Source organism: Moschus berezovskii, chromosome 4 (genome assembly GCF_049115385.1).
Source record: "Moschus berezovskii isolate FMDL1 chromosome 4, NW_MosBer_1.0, whole genome shotgun sequence".
Lineage (NCBI taxonomy): Eukaryota > Metazoa > Chordata > Mammalia > Artiodactyla > Moschidae > Moschus > Moschus berezovskii.
This window is the reverse complement of record NC_142463.1, coordinates 47,388,177-47,406,712: the sequence shown is the minus strand read 5'-3', so window position 1 is coordinate 47,406,712 and position 18,536 is coordinate 47,388,177. Positions and strand designations below refer to the sequence as shown.

At 37.5% G+C, this 18,536-nt stretch overlaps 1 protein-coding gene across 5 annotated transcripts in view; it reads left to right on the top strand.

Moving 5' to 3' along the window:
- The window catches only part of PTGER3 (prostaglandin E receptor 3), a 96,940-nt gene that overhangs the window by 35,782 nt on the left and 42,622 nt on the right, over positions 1–18,536 (top strand). For 2 of the 5 annotated variants that reach the window (XM_055402059.2, XM_055402057.2), the window contains exon 2: positions 3,272–3,451. In XM_055402059.2, coding sequence (XP_055258034.1) covers positions 3,272–3,451 — 180 coding nt within the window. Of the gene's footprint in view, positions 1–3,271; positions 8,727–18,536 lie in introns of those variants that run through there. The other 3 variants (XM_088835390.1, XM_055402058.2, XM_088835389.1) reach the window with 3 other exon arrangements.

Below are 18,536 nucleotides of genomic sequence, written 5' to 3'. Positions count from 1 at the left end.
ATGCACATAAAAATTTTTTAATAATTGAATAATTATTTAATAGTAATAATTCCATTGCCGTCCACTAGTCAAAATACATATTTTACATTTAATTGTAATAACAATATAACTTTATATACATGATTCTGTTTTTTTCACTTAATTCATATACACATATAATTATGCAACCATCTGTATTTTATTAAGCTTTATTCCTGATAGTAGAAATTTATATGTTTGCAGTTTCTTACTAGATTATTCTTCATTGCCCATTCACTTATTTGTCCAATTGATTTTTCCTTTTATTGAATAAATCTCTTGGAAAAAATTTCTTTGAAAGAAGTGACAGACTATATGTCTACATATTTTTCTCTTTTTGTTTATAGAGCCATAATTTTGTTCAGATAGTAGGTGTAAATTGGTCAAGGACTGAAGTAAGCCACAGAGAATGATTTTGTCTTATAAGCTAGTGGATCCCAGCCTTTTTGGCACCAGGGACCAGTTTTGTGGAAGACAGTTTTTCCACGGCTGGGGGCGGGAGTAGGGGGCGTGGGGGGGGTAGGGGACGTGGCAGGGGGTTGGGGAAATGAAATGGTGCAGGTGATAATGTGAGTGTAGGGAACTGTGAGTGTGGGGAGCTCAGGGGAGCAGCAGGTGAAGCTTGGCTCCCTTGCCCAGCGCCCACCTCTTGATGTGCAGTCTGGTTCCTAAAAGGCCATGGACTGATACCCATCCATGGTCTGGGGGTTGAAAAGTGAAAGTTAGTCACACAGTCATGTCCAACTCTTTGCAATCCCTTGGACTACAGCCTGCCAGGCTTCTCTGTCCACGGAATTCTCCAGGCAAGAGTACTGGAGTGGGTTGCCAGTTAGGGACCCATATTATAAGCAAAACCTGGACATTTCCATTCTCTTTGCCAGTGATTGTTTTAAGAATTAACCTGTGACTCAACTCTGTCCCTGGTAGGGCTTCCCTGGTAGCTCAGATGATAAAGAATCTGCCTGCAATGCAGGAGACCTGGGTTCAATCCCTGGGTCGGGAAGCTCCCCTGGAGAAGGGAATGGCTACCTACGTCAATATTCTTGCCTGGAGAATTCCACAGAGGAGCCTGGTGGGCTACAGTCCATGGAATCGCCAAGAGTCGGACACGACTGAGCGACTACCACACACACAACTCTGTCCAGTAAGACCAAGTTGACATTTGTATAGCTGGTGAGGATTTGATCAGAGCTGGGATTTAGGGTGCCGAATTTGTGTCATGCTGACATCTGTGCTATCGGGGTGTCTGTTATCACTATAAATCAGATGAGAGGAAGTGCTGAACTGAGACTGGAAAAAGCGCAAACCGCATTGCAGAGGATGAGGTAAAAGAAGGTTTCACAGTGACCCTGACGTGTTGAGTCAGGGTGACTGTAAGAAAGTAAGTGTCGTTGCTGTGGCTGGTAGGTTTGTGGGTGTATAGGATGCTCAGGGATGTTTTGAACCCTTCAATTTGGGATATATGACCTGAGGACAGGCCATCCAAATAAATGTGGGTCTTAAGCGACACTTTGAGTTCAGTCGAAATATAATGTTAACAACAAATGCATGCCACATATATAATTTTAAATTTTCTACTAGTGTAATATTTTACAAAATGTTTTTAAAAAGTAACAAGAAACAAATTATGCTAAGTTTAATAATGTATTATGGCTGGATGGCATCACCGACTCTGTGGACATGAGTTTGAGTGAACTCCGGGAGTTGGTGATAGACAGGGAGGCCTGGCGTGCTGTGATTCATAGGGTCGCAGAGAGTCAGACACAACTGAGCGACTGAACTGAACTGAACAGACTATATAAAAATATTATCATTTCATTATATAATAATTACATATCCCAGCGTCTCAATTTTCTTCAGCCACATTTGAAGTGCTTAGTAGCCGTGCATGTCTAGAAAGACCAATTTAGGAGCTAGTGATAAAGTCAGCACCTTTCTTTGCTTGCACGTGTGAACCTGTTTTGGGGTTGTTCCTGCTTTTTTATTGCTGTTATGAACAATGCTGTAATGAACAGTCATACACACAACCTCTGGTGCAGGAATTCAGGGCAGTGCCTTCTTGGGAGTGGGACTTCTTCAAGGTAACAGGTGAGACAGAGCTTGATTGTCTTCCGAGGAGGCTGCTCCAGTTCATGCTCCTGGTAGTACTGTGTGCAAGAGTCTATATTGCTCCCCATCCTCACTAACATTTGGGAAAGTCATGCTTCACTTTTCTCAAACTAGTGAATATAAAATGGTTTCTTACTTTGTTATAGCATTCATTTCTCTGATGGACTAATGAGCTTGAATATCTTTTCTGATGTGTATGAATCTTCACTTTTTTTCTCTCCTGTGGAAATCACAAATATTTATTCATTTAAATATAAACACATTATGTATATTATAGATGTCATATATTAATATATTCATATATGTGTCACATATTCATTCACAGATGTTTATTGAACACAACCTGCTAATTATTAGTCTAGGTGCTGGGAATGAACTAGTGGGGAAAAAGGTATTGGCCCAGATCCTACCTTCATGGAATTTACATTCTGGTGTGTGTTCAGTGACTGGGTAGAGACCCAGAGGGTAAAATGCTACCTGTCATATGTTAGTGAACCTGGGTTTAAGTCTAACTCAGCTATTTTATGTCATTAAAGCTTGGTTTCTACAATTATAAAAATGAGACGGCAGTAGCATTTATCTTCTATTATTTATTAAAAGCATATGAAGAACTTGACACAGTGTCAGGCAAATTGTAAGGATTCAGAAAATGCTACTGGCAATAATAATAATACTAGTAATATGTAACTGCTATTTTCCCCTTTCTTGCTTCTATCTTTTCTTAAGTAGTCTTTTTTTTTTTAGTTACAACTACCAAAGTTTAAGATTACATATGTTTTGGTTTTGTTGAAGTGTTGACCCATTGGGGTATCAACTTACTTGCATTTTCTGCAACAAGACAGATGACTCTGGCTAATTTTGAGATGTGTTATTTTTCAACTTCTAAAATCCCCAGGATCAAGAGCCAGAGAATATGTATTTAAAAAAAAATCTGCCTCATGTTGAATAGGCAAAAATGTGGGAAAATCCAGAGGAATATCTTATATAATTCAGGGTTGTGTTCTGTGAGTATAAATGTCGCTTGAATTAATCATTTTAGTCCAACAACCAACTTATTGTAAACTAACCATGTGCAAAGAACCATGTGGGGAGATGCATATGACTTTATTAATCTTTGGAATAATAATATGTCCCTTTTTCTTAGATAATGATGTTGAAAATGATCTTCAATCACACGTCAGTTGAGCACTGCAAGATATACACAGAAAATCAGGATGAGTGCAACTTCTTCTTAATAGCTGTTCGCCTGGCTTCACTGAACCAGATCTTGGATCCCTGGGTTTATCTGCTGCTAAGAAAGATCCTTCTTCAAAAGTTTTGCCAGGTAGCAAATGCTGTCTCCAGCTACTTTAATGATGGACCTAAAGTGCCGACTCTCTCACTATCCAATGAAATAAAACAGACAGGAGCATGAAAGAGAACACTTAATCAACTTGCATGTTCACAGCTTTTGGCAAAAAATAGCCCTAAATCTTACTGTGAATTTAGGCATCTCTGGCATGCCACTATTTATGCATTGAAGTAGAATTTTTGATATAAGGCCTAAATGGTCTCAGAAGCATAAATATTAATAATCCCCTATGTGCCAAAAGTATTGAAACACAAGCAAAGGAAAATAGATTAAAAACAATCTAGTGTTTTGGGGTCTCTTCCATATGTAGCTGAATGTGTGATTATTCATTAGGTAAAAGCACTTCTTTTGTTTTTATAAATGATCTTGGTCTGTGGTGGGGGCCGTGTAGGGATAGTTAATATTCTAGTATACTGAGTACATGGGGAATTCAACACACAGATATTTGAAGACAAGGCAAGAGTTTGTTTTTGCTCAAAGGCCTTGCTCTTCTGCTTTCTCTTTTACTCTCTCTCTTTCTCTCTGTGTCACTTTTATTCCCCTTAAAATTTTTTAAAAAGTTGACTTAGGATGAAAAAATGCATAACATATTCACAGTATTCATTGATACTGATGTTACTTAAATGTTATTCAATATGCAAATTAGCTGCTAAACTTACAGAGTCTGTTTTGGTTGGGTTGGTGATTAGGTTTATTCATTATCTGAATGAGTCAATTAATTCCATTTATTTCAAACATGACGATTTGTGAACATCCAAATTGTTAAATGTTCTTCCTTTAGATTACATTTTTAATTTCTACAAGCCTGGAGAAGATTCATGAAACTGTACTTGGGAGTCAGTGAAGTAATTTTTTTCAAAATTCTATTTAAGGACTGATTTGAGCCCTAAATATAGGTACTTTGGCTAATTATTTTCCCTGATTTTTCCACCCAAAGTATTCTCTTCAGTCTTTTGTGTATTTAAATACTAACTCCTATTCTAAGACCAGTAAATATTTTAAAGCTTCCACGAAGACTTTCCATAGTTTAGCCTATTTATAGGATAAAGAAATTATAATATTGATACCTCACAGCATTTTCTCTGCCCTCTCTTCAAAGTTTCTATCTAAATATTTATTATTAAAATGTATCTTTTATTATGTGCACAAACCTTGACAGCTAAGCTTGATATCTTTTTGGCACAAGTAGGTCACTATATTAAATTTTGATAATTACACTTAAAAAATGAAAACAACTCCCCAACAAACATAACAACCTTTCAGATCAGACCTACATAAAATGTTCTTTGTACTCTTTAGAGCATTTGTTTTGTACACTTGCTGTTTCTCATTCAGAGTTTAACTTGCTTTTTCCTTTATTGTTTTCCCAGTTTTAAGAAACTTGAAATTTATTTATACTCCTTTATAGTAACTACCTTTTTGTGTGTGTATTCAGTAGGCATCTGGGGAAGAATTAATTTTAAGAGGTGCAAAATATCTATTAGATTAATATGCTTACCAGGCTAAGTGAATTAGGAAGAATTGGTTTAAATGATCATGTCAAATTGAGTGAGAAGGCAAAATCTGCTGAGCGTGCTTATGTAACTCATGGTGGTTCCACTAGTCTAGGTTTTGGGGGAAAAATGATGATAAATAATCTATACTAAAAGGACATTTAAAAATTTCTCTATACCATAGAATTGAAGTATCCCACAAGTCACCTCATGGAGGTTGAGACAAAATTACATACTTTTAAAAAAAGTGTACTTAAATGACCTTATAATGAAGAGGCTTTAGGCCCTAGGTTTAGACACATACACAGCATAGATTCGAGTAGTGTGAGCTTGAATGGGTTATTTCTTCCAGCACCTTGCACTTGGAATATAGAAAGTATTCAATGACTATTTGTTCAGGGAATGAATGAATAATTATCTGCCAAAACCAAGTGCACATCAGTGGGGTCCCACTATATGGTTGAAGTGTTTCATGACTTTACAGTCCGTCGAGCTGATAAAGTAAATGAACTCTGCTTGTTTAATTACAGAAATACAAATCTATCTTCAAATGTTCAGCATCATATTGCTTCATAAACAAAGTACATCATTTGTACTAATAATTTAAGAAACTGCTACTCCCAAGTGGTAATCAAGATAACAGTCAAAGAAATATCACTTTTCATCAAACCACAGAAATTCATAAAGACAAAACAACCTAAAACTCATGCTTAACTATGGAATAGTTTCCTGCCCAGGGATATATGGTAGCTGTGGTTGATGGCAGTTTTTAAACAAGCTTGAAAAGGAAGTGGAAAGGAAGAATTACGTAAACAGCATGTGACGTGTTAGTACATGAAAAACCTGGTAAGAAATATTAGTCATAAATGATATTGGCCTTTGGTTGGTAGTTGAGGTTAGATTTCAGAATGTTCAGAAGCCCTAAATGTGGTAGAGAAGTAAACATCTAAAGTCACTGCAGAAGAGTATATCGGTTTCCAAGTTTAAGTTCCTTAGTCTTTAAGTTCACTCAAGTATAGTTAGTTTTAAGCAGGAAGAAAATGCATGCATAAATTATGACAATCCCAAAACTTCTCAATACTGGTTTAAAAAATCAGAGGCCTAGGAAACCAAATAAAAAGAAGTGAATGAAATGTAAAAGTAGATATAATATCTACTATTGTTGATTTTATAAAGCTATTCTGATTTTCCACACAGTGAATTTATTTAGCTATGTTGTATAACAGAAGAGAATGGTGACATGTCAACCAATAAGAACAGTTAACTTTTCAAATGAAATATGTATGGTAGATATCTTTAAAATATTTTAAATTGAAGAAATTAAATGTGTTATCCCAGGATTTAGCAAATCTGCCTAAGCAATATAACAAGTCATTTTAAGTAAACATAAGCATTTAATCATGCCAGATTCAAATGATTGCCAATTTAAAGTCACACATATATACTGACACTTATTTATTATATAAAAGACCTCTTGACCATGTTATGAAATAAAATTTTAGAAGCTCATGTAATAGTCAACTGTAAAAGACCCTGAGAACACACTGGCATTGAGTAATAGACAACCTAAAAACTCTGACAAATCAGTATATTAATAAGGTGGACAATCTGTGGCAGCATTCTTAGATTTTCAAGAATTAGGCCTTTTATTTAATACTTTATATGTTCTTGTTGGTTTTCACCCCAGATTAGTGATCTGTTTTCAGTCTTCCCCATGTCGATAATCATAGCCTTTTTGTATTGGGATTAAGTCAGCTAAGAAAATAGAAAAATCTTATTCTTTGAAATTTTAAACACATATATTGCCCATTTATTTTCATGCTTTATTCCCAAAGCTTCTTTTGAAATATGCAGGTTACTAGAAGGTGAGTGACACAGAGAGACTGTAGAGTATTTATTACTACAAACATATTAAAAGTTTATTGTGGAATAACTGAAGTTTTCATAATTTACTTCTGTAAAAAATTTAGGTCATCAAGCATGCTATATCTTCACAGCTGTTTGTTTATTGCTGTCTTTGTGATTGTGTATGTCTCAAATCTACGAAAGCTGAGGTCTAAATAAGTGAACAGAATTGTTCAATGAATGAGATTATATCATTTTTTAAATAAAGAGTATTTAATACTGTGGTTATATTGATAGAACTGTTTTCTGAGTTGCAATACAATGTTAATAAGAGGTGACATACATCTATGATGTTTCATAATGGAGGTTATGATATAATCTATTTATAAAATTTGAAAATCAAACTAAAACTCACGTGTGCATTTGTTAAGAAGGTGCTGTCAGTTCAAAACTGTAAGACAACTAACAGGTAGTGATTACATATGAACCATGAAACAGAATTATGGCAAATTTAAAAATTAAAACTCCATTATACTGGTATCATGCATATGGATACTAATTACATGTGAACGTTCATTACCCCTGGATTACTCTCACCCAAAAGGTTTCAACTTTATAATGATTCATGTTGTAGCTATTAAGTAAAATCTTTCACATGCCTTCCCTGAATGCCTTTTTTGGATTGAGTCCACCTTGAATAAAACTAAAGAAAATAAAAAGAGCAGTACAGGGTGACTTTGTTCTCATAGTGACAAATGGAAAACTGAAACTATGCATGTCTTATGAAAGACTTCAGCACTTCTAGAAGTAAGGTGTTTGTTTTGTTTTTTTTCCCAAAGGAGGTCAACAATTAGTTTTGAAATCAAATGGAATTATATCTTCAAAACATGCTGTTTTACATTTTTTTTCTCACCCTTCCCTACTCTCTTTTAAATAATGAAAGAGCACAGAATTTTAATTTTATGCAGTCTCTATTTTATAAATCTTAAGTGAAGATTCTACTTAAAGGCTTGCCATTTATACAAGTTGAGTTGTAAACCATTACATTATGATACCGCAAGCCTACTACATTTTGTTTCTCTAGAAATGCAGTTCAATCAGGTATATACCGTATTTACTCATATATAGATTACACATTTTTTTATCGAGAATGAAAATTATTCTATTTTCAGAAATTTTACATCAACTTGTTTTAAATTGTAAACAACTCATATATCTACTGAAATGCTTATTTCATTAGAAAGAAGATTTTCCCTGGCTCCCTTGCCTCCAGTCTGTTTATCCATTTTCTCATGGAGAGAAAGTAACAGAAATATTTACTATTGGTGAAGCTGGGATTGTTTTTAAGAGAGAGAATGGTTTCACATTTCTAATGTGCTAATGTACTAATCTATGGAACAGATCTGAGTCTGTTTTTTAATATCTGCTTTAATGAAATAATTTTATCATGGGAGTAAAGATAAGAAGGAAAGAGATTAACATCAGGTACAATTAGGCTTTTCAGGCTTATCAAGCATTTTAGAGATGATAGCACTTCTAAAATCTTTTGATCAGCTCTTAAATTCCTTGTCAGTTGCTTTACTTTTTTTTCTTCTTCTTTTTTTTTTTTTTTGGCCTCACCCCGCAGCATGTGGGATCCTAGTTCCCCGACCAGGGATCGAACCCGGGTCCCCTGCATTGGAAGCACGGAGTCTTAACTACTGGACCACCAGGGAAGTCCCAGTCAGTTGCTTTAGAATTAGAATAGTTTGGCTTTTTAATTAAAGTGAATCAGATATCTAGCCAAAAGCTTGCCAATCACCAGACTTTAATATGAAAATAGTTTCTTTCTGTGGTTTTCAATTTCTGTAGAATTCAAAGCTGTAATGTTTAGCAGGAGAAAATGCATATGACTTACTGATGGACTTCAATGTTCTCTCAGCTTTTGAAAGGACATTCCTATGGAATAGACATGGAGGGTTGGACAGAGAACAAAGACAAAGAGATGAAGGAGAACCTATATATTTCCAACTTGTCGAGATTCTTCATCCTTTTAGGCCATTTCACAGAAGCAAGGAGAGGAAGGGGCCACATTTATCTTCATACACTTGAGCATCACTTGAGGACAAAGTGAGGAGTGGCCAGTGTTCTTTTCTGTAAAAGCAAATGTTTAATTCACTCAAGTCATCACTGATTGCCAAACTCTTTTTCTTCCCAAGCCTCCTATATATAGATAGAATATCTTACTTTCTCCCTCTTCTTTAGCAAAGCAATTTTGTACAGATAGCATAAAGTTGAACATTTCTCTAAGCAAGCAAATTAAAAATAGGCACTGATTATCTTAATCTGTTTACAACAAATGAATATATTATTTTCAAAATGTATCTAAGTAAAAATTGAAATCATTGACACTTTAATAAATGATGTAAAGCTCAGTATAGAAATTGTATGTTTGTCCACCTCTCCTACTCAGCATTCCATTCTAGTGGGTTAAATGGGAAGGCATACTTTTGTCACCTTTATGTAAAATTTTTCTAGGAGTTTTGTTAAGTATATCTAAACATATCTTCCAGTATGTTTGAAAGGGTAGTCTTCAATATTGTGGAGACAAAGAATAAAAGACTGAAAAGTACTTCAGAATTTTTATGGCATTCAAATCATAGCTAGTCTGTGTATTTAACAAATGTATGTTATTTATGTTGTGTTTGTCAATGGAAAATAAAGTTGAATGTTCTGAAATGGCCCTGTCTTTCTTTCCTGATGTCAACTCATGTCAGGAATGTTTTACTGATAATTGCATTAAGTATTTTGCTGAAATCCTATTAGATTTGCTTTATCAAAATAATAGCACAATATAATGCAATCAGTTCAGTTCAGTCACTCAGTCGTATCCAGCCCTTTGCAACCCCATGGACTGTAGCACATCAGGCTTCCCTGTCCATCACTAACTCCTGGAGTTTACTCAAACTCATGTCCATTGAGTCGGTGATGCCATCCAACCCTCTCATCCTCTGTCATCCTCTGCTCTTCTTGCCTTCAATCTTTCCCAGCATCAGGGTCTTTTCAAATGAGTTAGTTCTTCACCTCAGGTGGCCAAAGTATTGGAGTTTCAGCTTCAACATCAGTCCTTCCAATGAATGTTCAGGACTGATCTCCTTTAGGACAGACTGGTTGGATCTCCTTGCAGTCCAAGGGACTCTCAAGAGTCTTCTCCAACACCACAGTTCAAAGGCATCAATTCTTTGGCAATCAGCTTTCTTAGAGTCCAACTCTCACATCCATACATGACCACGGGAAAAACCATAGCTTTGACTAAACGGACCTTTGTCAGCAAAGTAATGTCTCTGCTTTTTATGTGCTATCTAGGTTAGTCATAGCTTTTCTTCCAAGGAGCAAGCATCTTTTAATTTCATGGCTTCAGTCACCATCTGCAGTGATTTTGGAGCCCAAGAAAAGAAAGTCTGTCACTGTTTCAATTGTTTCCCCATCTATTTCCCACGAAGTGATGGGACCAGATGCCATGATCTTAGTTTTCTGAATGTTTAGTTTTAAGCTAACTTTTTTACTCTCCTCTTTCACTTTCATCAAGACGCTCTTTAGTTCTTCACTTTCTGCCATAAGAGTGGTGTCATCTGAATATCTGAGGTTATTGATATTTCTCCTGGTAATCTTGATTCCAGCCTATGCTTCCTCCAGCCCAAAATTTCTCATGATGTACTCTGCATATAAGTTAAATAAGCAGGGTGACAGTATACAGCCTTGATGTACTCCTTTTCCTGTTTGGAACCAGTCTGTTGTTCTATGTCCAGTTTTAACTGTTGCTTCCTGACCTGCATATAAGTTTCTCAAGAGGCAGGTCAGGTGGTCTGATATGCCCATCTCTTTCAGAATTTTCCACAGCTTATTGTGATCCATATAGTCAAAGGCTTTGGAGTAGCCAATAAAGCAGAAGTAGATGATTTTCTGGAACTCTCTTGCTTTTTCTATGACCGAACAAATGTTGGCAATTTGATCTCTGGTTCCTCTGCCTTTTCTGAATCCAGCTTGAACATCTGGAAGTTCTCATTTCACATACTATTGAAGCCTTGCTTGGAGAATTTGGAGTAATACTTTACTAGCATGTGAGATGAATGCAATTGTGCGGTAGTTTGAATATTCTTTGACATTGCCTTTCTTTGGAATTGGAATGAAAACTGACCTTTTCCAGTCCTGTGGCCAGCTTTCCAAATTTGTTGACATATTGAGTGCAGCACTTTCACAGCATCATCTTTCAGGATTTGAAATAGTTCAACTGGAATTCCATCACCTCCACTAGGTGTGTTCGTAGTGATGCTTCCTAAGGCCAACTTGACTTCACATTGCAGGATGTCTGGCTCTAGATGAGTGATCACACCATTGCAGTTATCTGGGTCATGAAGATCTTTTTTGTATAGTTCTTCTGTGTTTTCTTGCCACCTCTTCTTAATATATTCTGTTTCTTTTAGCTCCATACCGTTTCTGTCCTTTATTGTGCCCACCTTTGCATCACCTGTTCCCTTGGTATCTCTAATTTGATGTCTATTCATGTTATAATCCAATATTTTTGCTTTTAGTACAAAAGCACATTTATAAATTATTCTAAATTTAATTCTCCCACTTGTGGATTTGCACTTAATCTATAGGCAGCCCACAAAAGAACTCTCCTTGCTCATAGTCAGCTCCTTTAGTAGATCTGTACATGGGTATTGGTGTGAGCTGACTACTAGTTGAGATGAGCTGACCTCCAGCCTTGTTCTTTCCTTCCACATACATTTGCTGTGTACTAGTAGTGAGCTGACTCACTACCCTGTTCCTGTGTTCATTAAGTTCACTCTACTTTTTCCTCCTTTGGTGAAGTTCTGTAGAACACAGGCTGCAAAACCAGGCTTATTAAAAGTAGCATGTCAACCTTGCCCACTTTCCTCTAAGAAAAGGCATTTAGGGAGAGCTCTGACATAACCTCCAACTAGATCTTGTGATCCCTAAAGTCTTTGTCTTGTGGCATTTGAGGTTAACATCATTACGGCTATCTTCTGGTAGGCCAAGAATTTCCACTAAAATGCTGATGAACCTACATGCCAGGAATGAGACGTTGCTCAGTTTCATGTCCTTGGAGGACAGGCAGTCAACCATCCTTAGATATTTGGCTGTGCTGGGTCTATAGCTACAGCATGCAGAATCTTTGGCTGCAGCATGTGAGCTCTTAGTTGTGGATGTGGGATCTAGTTTCCCAACCAGGGATTGAACCCAGGGTCCCTGTATTGGGAGTGGAGAGTCTTAGCCACTGGATCACCAGGGCAGTTCCCTAAAACAGTCTTGAGTAAACCTATTTTGGAGGTAGGTGTTCAGAATCCAAGCCAGTCCTCCAGCCTTGTTCTTTTCTTCCACATATATTTGCTGTGTACCTATTACCTATAATGTGCTAAGCATTCTAGTAAGCACGAAGACACAAGGATTTTAAAATAAATAAACATAGCTTTCAGTGAATTTATAATCTAGTAGGGGAATAGAAAGTAATTTGAACAGAGCTGCTATTGGGGTAAGCCTATAATTACTATGTCCAAGGGACTCTCAAGAGTCTTCTCCAGCACCATAGTTCAAAAGCATCAATTCTTCGGCGATCAGCTTTCTTCACAGTCCAACTCTCACATCCATACATGACCATGGGAAAAACCATAGCCTTGACTAGATGGACCTTGGTTGGCACAGTAATGTCTCTGCTTTTTAATATGCTATCTAGGTTGGTCATAACTTTCCTTCCAAGGAGTAAGCGTCTTTTAATTTCCTGGCTGCAATCAGCATCTGCAGTGATTTTGGATCCCAAAAAAATAAAGTCTGACACTGTTTCCACTCTTTCCCCATCTATTTCCCATGAAGTGATGGGACCAGATGCCATGATTTTCGTTTTCTGAATGTTGAGCTTCAAGTCAAACTTTTCACTCTCCTCTTTCACTTTCATCAAGAGGCTTTTGAGTTCTTCTTCACTTTCTGCCATAAGGGTGGTGTCATCTGCATATCTGAGGTTATTGATATTTCTTCCGGCAATCTTGATTCCAGCTTGTGCTTCTTCCAGCCCAGCGTTCCTCATGATGTACTTTGCATATAAGTTAAATAAGCAGGGTGACCAACCAGTCCATTCTGAAGGAGCTCAATCCTAGGTGTTCATTGGAAGGACTGATGCTAAAGCTGAAACTCCAATACTTTGGCCACCTTATGCGACGAGTTGACTCACTGGAAAAGAGTCTGATGCTAGGAGGGATTGAGGGTGGGAGGAGACGGGGACGACAGAGAATGAGATGGCTGGATGGTATCACCGATTCGATGGACATGAGATTGAGTGAACTCCGGGAGTTGGTGATGGACAGGGAGACCTGGCGTGCTGTCATGTCGCAAAGAGCCGGACATGACTGACAGACTGAACTGAACTGAACTGATAAGTACTATGTGGGGAAGGTGATGATGAAATAGGAAATAGTTTCGTGTAGTAGGTGACATTTAATTTGCATTTGGGTTCCTGTGTAGCTCAGTTGGTAAAGCATCTGCCTGCAATGGGAGAGACTGGATTCAATTCCTGGGGTCAGGAAGTTCCCTTGGAGAAGGAAATGCAACCCACTCCAGTATTCTTGCCTGGAGAATCCCATAGACAGAGGAGCCTGGCATGCTACAGTTCAAGGGGTCGCAAGAGTCAGACATGACTTAGTGCTATGTTTTTTTGTTTTTTGTTATTTTTTTGAAGAAAGGAGTTGGTGTTAACCAGGAAAGTGGAGGCACATTTTAGAATATTTTTCACTCCACTCTGCCCAAAACAGTACAATTTGCAAGGCATTCAAACTGATTAAATTTTAGTGGCCCAGTAAAACATGTGGTTCTGAATAGTGCATGCCTCTGTCATCTTGCAGAGTGGGGAAAAGGTCTTAGGACTCGATTTCTGAATCTTGGAACTACTGGCCCACTGGGGCAAAGAATTCTTTGTTGAGGGTGTAGTATCCTGTACATTGTAAGCTGTTTAGCAGCTACTTATCGGATGCCAGTAATATCGCCCTAGTTGTGGCAATCAAAAATGTCACCAGATATTACCAAATGCACCATAGAAGACATATTGGTTCATAGTTGAGAGTCTCTGCCTTAGGGCAAGGGCCATGGTCACCAAGAGGAGGTTATGTGTGTGAGGGTTTGCAAGACAAGGCCATCTGTGGGATCTTGGTCCAGACAGGCACCATTCTGGCTTTTCCCAAGGAAGCAAGCACTAGAATGTCAGTTTGTGTCTGAATGCACAAAAATGTGGTGCTACCACTACAACAATGCCTGGATCACCACGGTCCCTGATCTGCTTTCGTAATCACATAAACCTATTCACAAAAGAAGAGGTACAATTTCTTAGAAAGTATCATTTTTCCATTGATGCTCCAATCCTTATTTTGTTCTTGATAAGAGGGCCTAGGGTAATATGTCTCTCGAAGTGATATCTAAAGACAGTCCATTTCTCCCAGGAGCTTTAAAAATCTGTTATGATTCCTCTTAATTCAGTTTACATTTCTAGTTAAGGTACCTTAGTAAGAGAGACTAATTTACCAAATTCTGTCTTTAATGGAATTTTTTCATGTCTGGTCTATCTTACAGAGTTGTAAGAGCTTTATTTAATCTGAGATATAATTTTTATTAAAGAGCAGTCAAATTTGGGGCAAATGTCTCCTTAAAGAAAGCCTATGCCTTTCTGAGTTTGCGCCAGTCTGCAATATCTCATGTATGAAGCTATTACCATACATTTTGCTGACAGAGTTCAAGTCATGTGCTCTATATCTGAAGTTTAAACTCTCAGTTCAGTTCAGTTGCTCAGTCGTGTCCAACTCTTTGTTACCCCATGAACCATAGCACACCGGGCCTCCCTGTCCATCACCAAATCCCAGAGTTCAACCAAACTCATGTCCATTGAGTCGGTGATGCCATCCAACTCTCTCATCCTCTGTCATCCCATTTTCCTCCTACCCTCAATCTTTCCCAGCATCATGGCCTTTTCAAATGAGTCAGCTCTTCTCATCAGGTGGCCACAGTATTGGAGTTTCAGCTTCAACATCAGTCCTTCCAATGAACACCCAGGACTGATCTCCTTTAAGATGGACTGGTTGGATCTCCTTGCAGTCCAGGAGACTCTCAAGAGTCTTCTCCAACACCACATTTCAAAAGCATCAATTCTTTGGCATTTAGCTTGTTTATAGTCCAACTCTCACATCCATACATGACTACTAGAAAAACCATAGCTTTGACTAGGCAGACCTTTGTTGACAATGTCTCTGCTTTTTAATATGCTATCTAGGTTGGTCATAACTTTCCTTCCAAGGAGTAAGTGTCTTTTAATTTCATGGGTGCAATCAACATCTGCAGTGATTGTGAAGTACCAAAAAAATAAAGTCAGTCACTGTTTCCACTGTTTCCCCATCTATTTGGCATGAAGTGATGGGACCAGATGCCATGATCTTAGTTTTCTGAGTGTTGAGCTTTAAGCCAACCTTTTCTCTTTCATCAAAAGGCTCTTTAGTTCTTCTTCACTTTCTGCCATAAGAGTGGTGTCATCTGCATATCTGAAATGATTGATATTTCTACCAGCAATCTTGATTCCAGCCTGTGCTTTCTCCAGCTCAGCGTTTCTCATGATGTACTCTGCATATAAGTTAAATAAGCACGGTAACAATATATAGCCTTGACATACTCCTTTTCCTATATGGAACCAGTCTGTTGTTCCAGTTCTAACTGTTGCTTCCTGACCTGCATACAGATTTCTCAGGAGGCAGGTCAGGTGGTCTGGTATTCCCATCTCTTTCAGAATTTTCCACAGTTTATTGTGATCCACACAGTCAAAGGCTTTGGCATAGTCAATAAAACAGAAATAGATGTTATTCTGGAAGTCTCTTGCTTTTTCGATGATCCAGCGAATGTTGGCAATTTAATCTCTGGTTCCTCTGCCTTTTCTAAAACCAGCTTGAACATCTGGAAGTTCACAGTTCACGTATTGTTGAAGCCTGGCTTGAGAATTTGAGCATTACTTTACTAGCATATGAGATGAATTCTATTGTTTGGTAGTTTGAACATTCTTTGGCATTGCTTTGCTTTGGGATTGGAATGAAAACTGACCTTTTCCAGTCTTGTGACCACTGCTGAGTTTTCCAAATTTGTTGACATATTGAGTGCAGCACTTTCACAGCATTATCTTTTAGGATTTGAAGTAGCTCAACTGGAATTCCATCACTCCACTAGCTTTGTTCATAGTGATGTTTCCTAAGACCCACTTGACCTCAAATTCCAGGATGTCTGGCTCTAGGTGAGTGATCACACCATCATGGTTATCTGGGTCTGTGAATTCTTGCTACCTCTTCTTAATATTATCTGCTTCTGTTAGGTCCATACCATTTCTGTCTTTTATTGAGCCCATCTTTGCCTGAAATGTTCCCTTGGTAACTCTAAATCTTGAAGAATCTCTAGTCTTTCCCATTCTATTGTTTTCCTCTATTTTTTTGCATTGTTCGCTGAGGAAGGTTTTCTTATCTCTTTTCCTATTCTTTGGAACTCTGCATTCAGAAGTTTATATCTTTTCTTTTCTCCTTTGCTTTTCACTTCTTTTCACAGCTATTTGTAAGTCCTCCTCAGACAGCCATTTTGCCTTTTTTCATTTCATTTCCATGGATCCCTTTGTCCTGTACAATGTCATGAGCCTCCATCCATAGTTCATGAAGCACTCTATCAGATCTAGTCCCATAAATCTATTTCTCACTTCCACTGTATAATCATAAAGGATTTGATTTGGATCATTCTTGGATGGTCTAGTGCTTTTCGCCACTTTCTTCAATTTAAGTCTGAATTTGGCAATAAGGAGTTCATGATCTGAGGCACAGTCAGCTCCTCGTCTTGTTTTTGCTAACTGTATACAGCTTCTCCATCTTTGGCTGCAAAGTATATAATCCATCTGATTTCAGTGTTGGCCATATGGTGATGTTCATGTGTAGAGTCTTTTCTTGCGTTTTTGGAAGAGGGTGTTTGCTGTGACCAGTGCGTTCTCTTGGCAAAACTCTATTAGCCTTTGCCCTGCTTCATTCTGTGCTCCAGGGCCAAATTTGCCGGTTACTCCAGGTGTTTCTTGACTTCCTACTTTTGCATTCCAGTCCCCTATAATGAAAAGGACATCTTTTTTGGGTGTTAGTTCTAAAAGGTCTTCTAGGTCTTCATAGAACTGTTCAACTTCAGTTTCTTCAGCATTACTGGTTGGGGCATAGACTTGGATTACCTTGATATTGAATGGTTTGCCTTGGAAATGAATCGAGATCATTCTGTCGTTTTTGAGATTGCATCCAAATATTGCATTTTGGACTCTTTTGTTGACTATGATGGCTATTCCATTTCTTCTAAGGGATTCCTGCCCACAGTAGTAGATATGATGGTCGTCTGAGTTAAATTCACCCATAGGTTGCATGAAATAAAAAATTGAAAAACTTAAACCCTAACTCTGGTCAAAATTAAAATTAACATGAAGGTACTCATTAATCTACTGTAAATTTCTGAGGTAAAGTAAGAAAGGACTATGGATGATCAGTGCTTATGCCTAAGATTCTTATGTGATCTTTTTAAAAGAAGGGTTTGAATATTACATATCAGGATGTTGGAATTTGATTTTGAAAAGAGCACTGGAAGAAAATAATTCTGAAACCATTACCACCAACTGAGGCCTTTTAAAATTAGATTTAACTAGAAGTACCCAGTAGAGCAGGATTCCAAGGGACACTAATGATAAAGAATCCACCTGCCAATGCAGGAAGAGACATGGGTTTGATCCCTGGGTTGGAAACATCCCATGGAGGAGGTCATGGCAACCCACTCTCGTCTTCTTGCCTGGAGAATCCCATGGACAGGGGAACCTGGCAGACTACAGTCCACAGGGTCACACAGAGTTGGACATTACTGAAGTGACTTAGCACAGCATGCACGCCGAATAGAACACTAGTTCTTAAACACTGTGGGGTCAGAGACACCTCTAATAGTCTGGTGAAAGGTTTGGATCTCTTTCTCACAAAAAGTACACAGAATTTTTGTTTTTTTTATAGTGTCAGAGATTATGCAATCCTCCTAAAGTCTGTCTACAGATGTCCTGGAAATTTATAGACACAGGTTAAGAATTCTTGCTGTGAGAGAATTTTTGTGATTTAAGGAACCTCACAAGTTTCCATGTTTGGTTAGAAAGATAAAATCCAAAACTGGAGCTAAATCAACATAATTACTTCCCTGTGAATGCCAAAATTCCTTGACATCTCATTGTATGCCCATAACAGTAAATCAACATAATGGGGGGTGGGGAGTAGAATTATTAAAAGGAATTACAATCATTTAAAAAAATTGGCATCATGTGGGGCAAAAAAACAACATAATCCTAACCAGAAGAGGAGCATTTTAGGTTATTTGCCAAAAACAGGTTGAAAAATGAAAGGACCATTATTTAAATAAAGAATTACATCGTTTCCAATGATACATTTGCCTTCCACAGAGCTTATTTTCATTCTGCCTTGTGTTGATCCCACAAGAGAGATTTAAAACCAAGCTATTTAAAAAAATCAATTAAAAAAAAATAACATCCCACCTGAAAAATGAAACCTTGAAAATGGTTAGAATATAATTTCCTATTATTTTCTGTTATATAACTTTATGTTATGATACATATATGAATAAATATATATTTACAC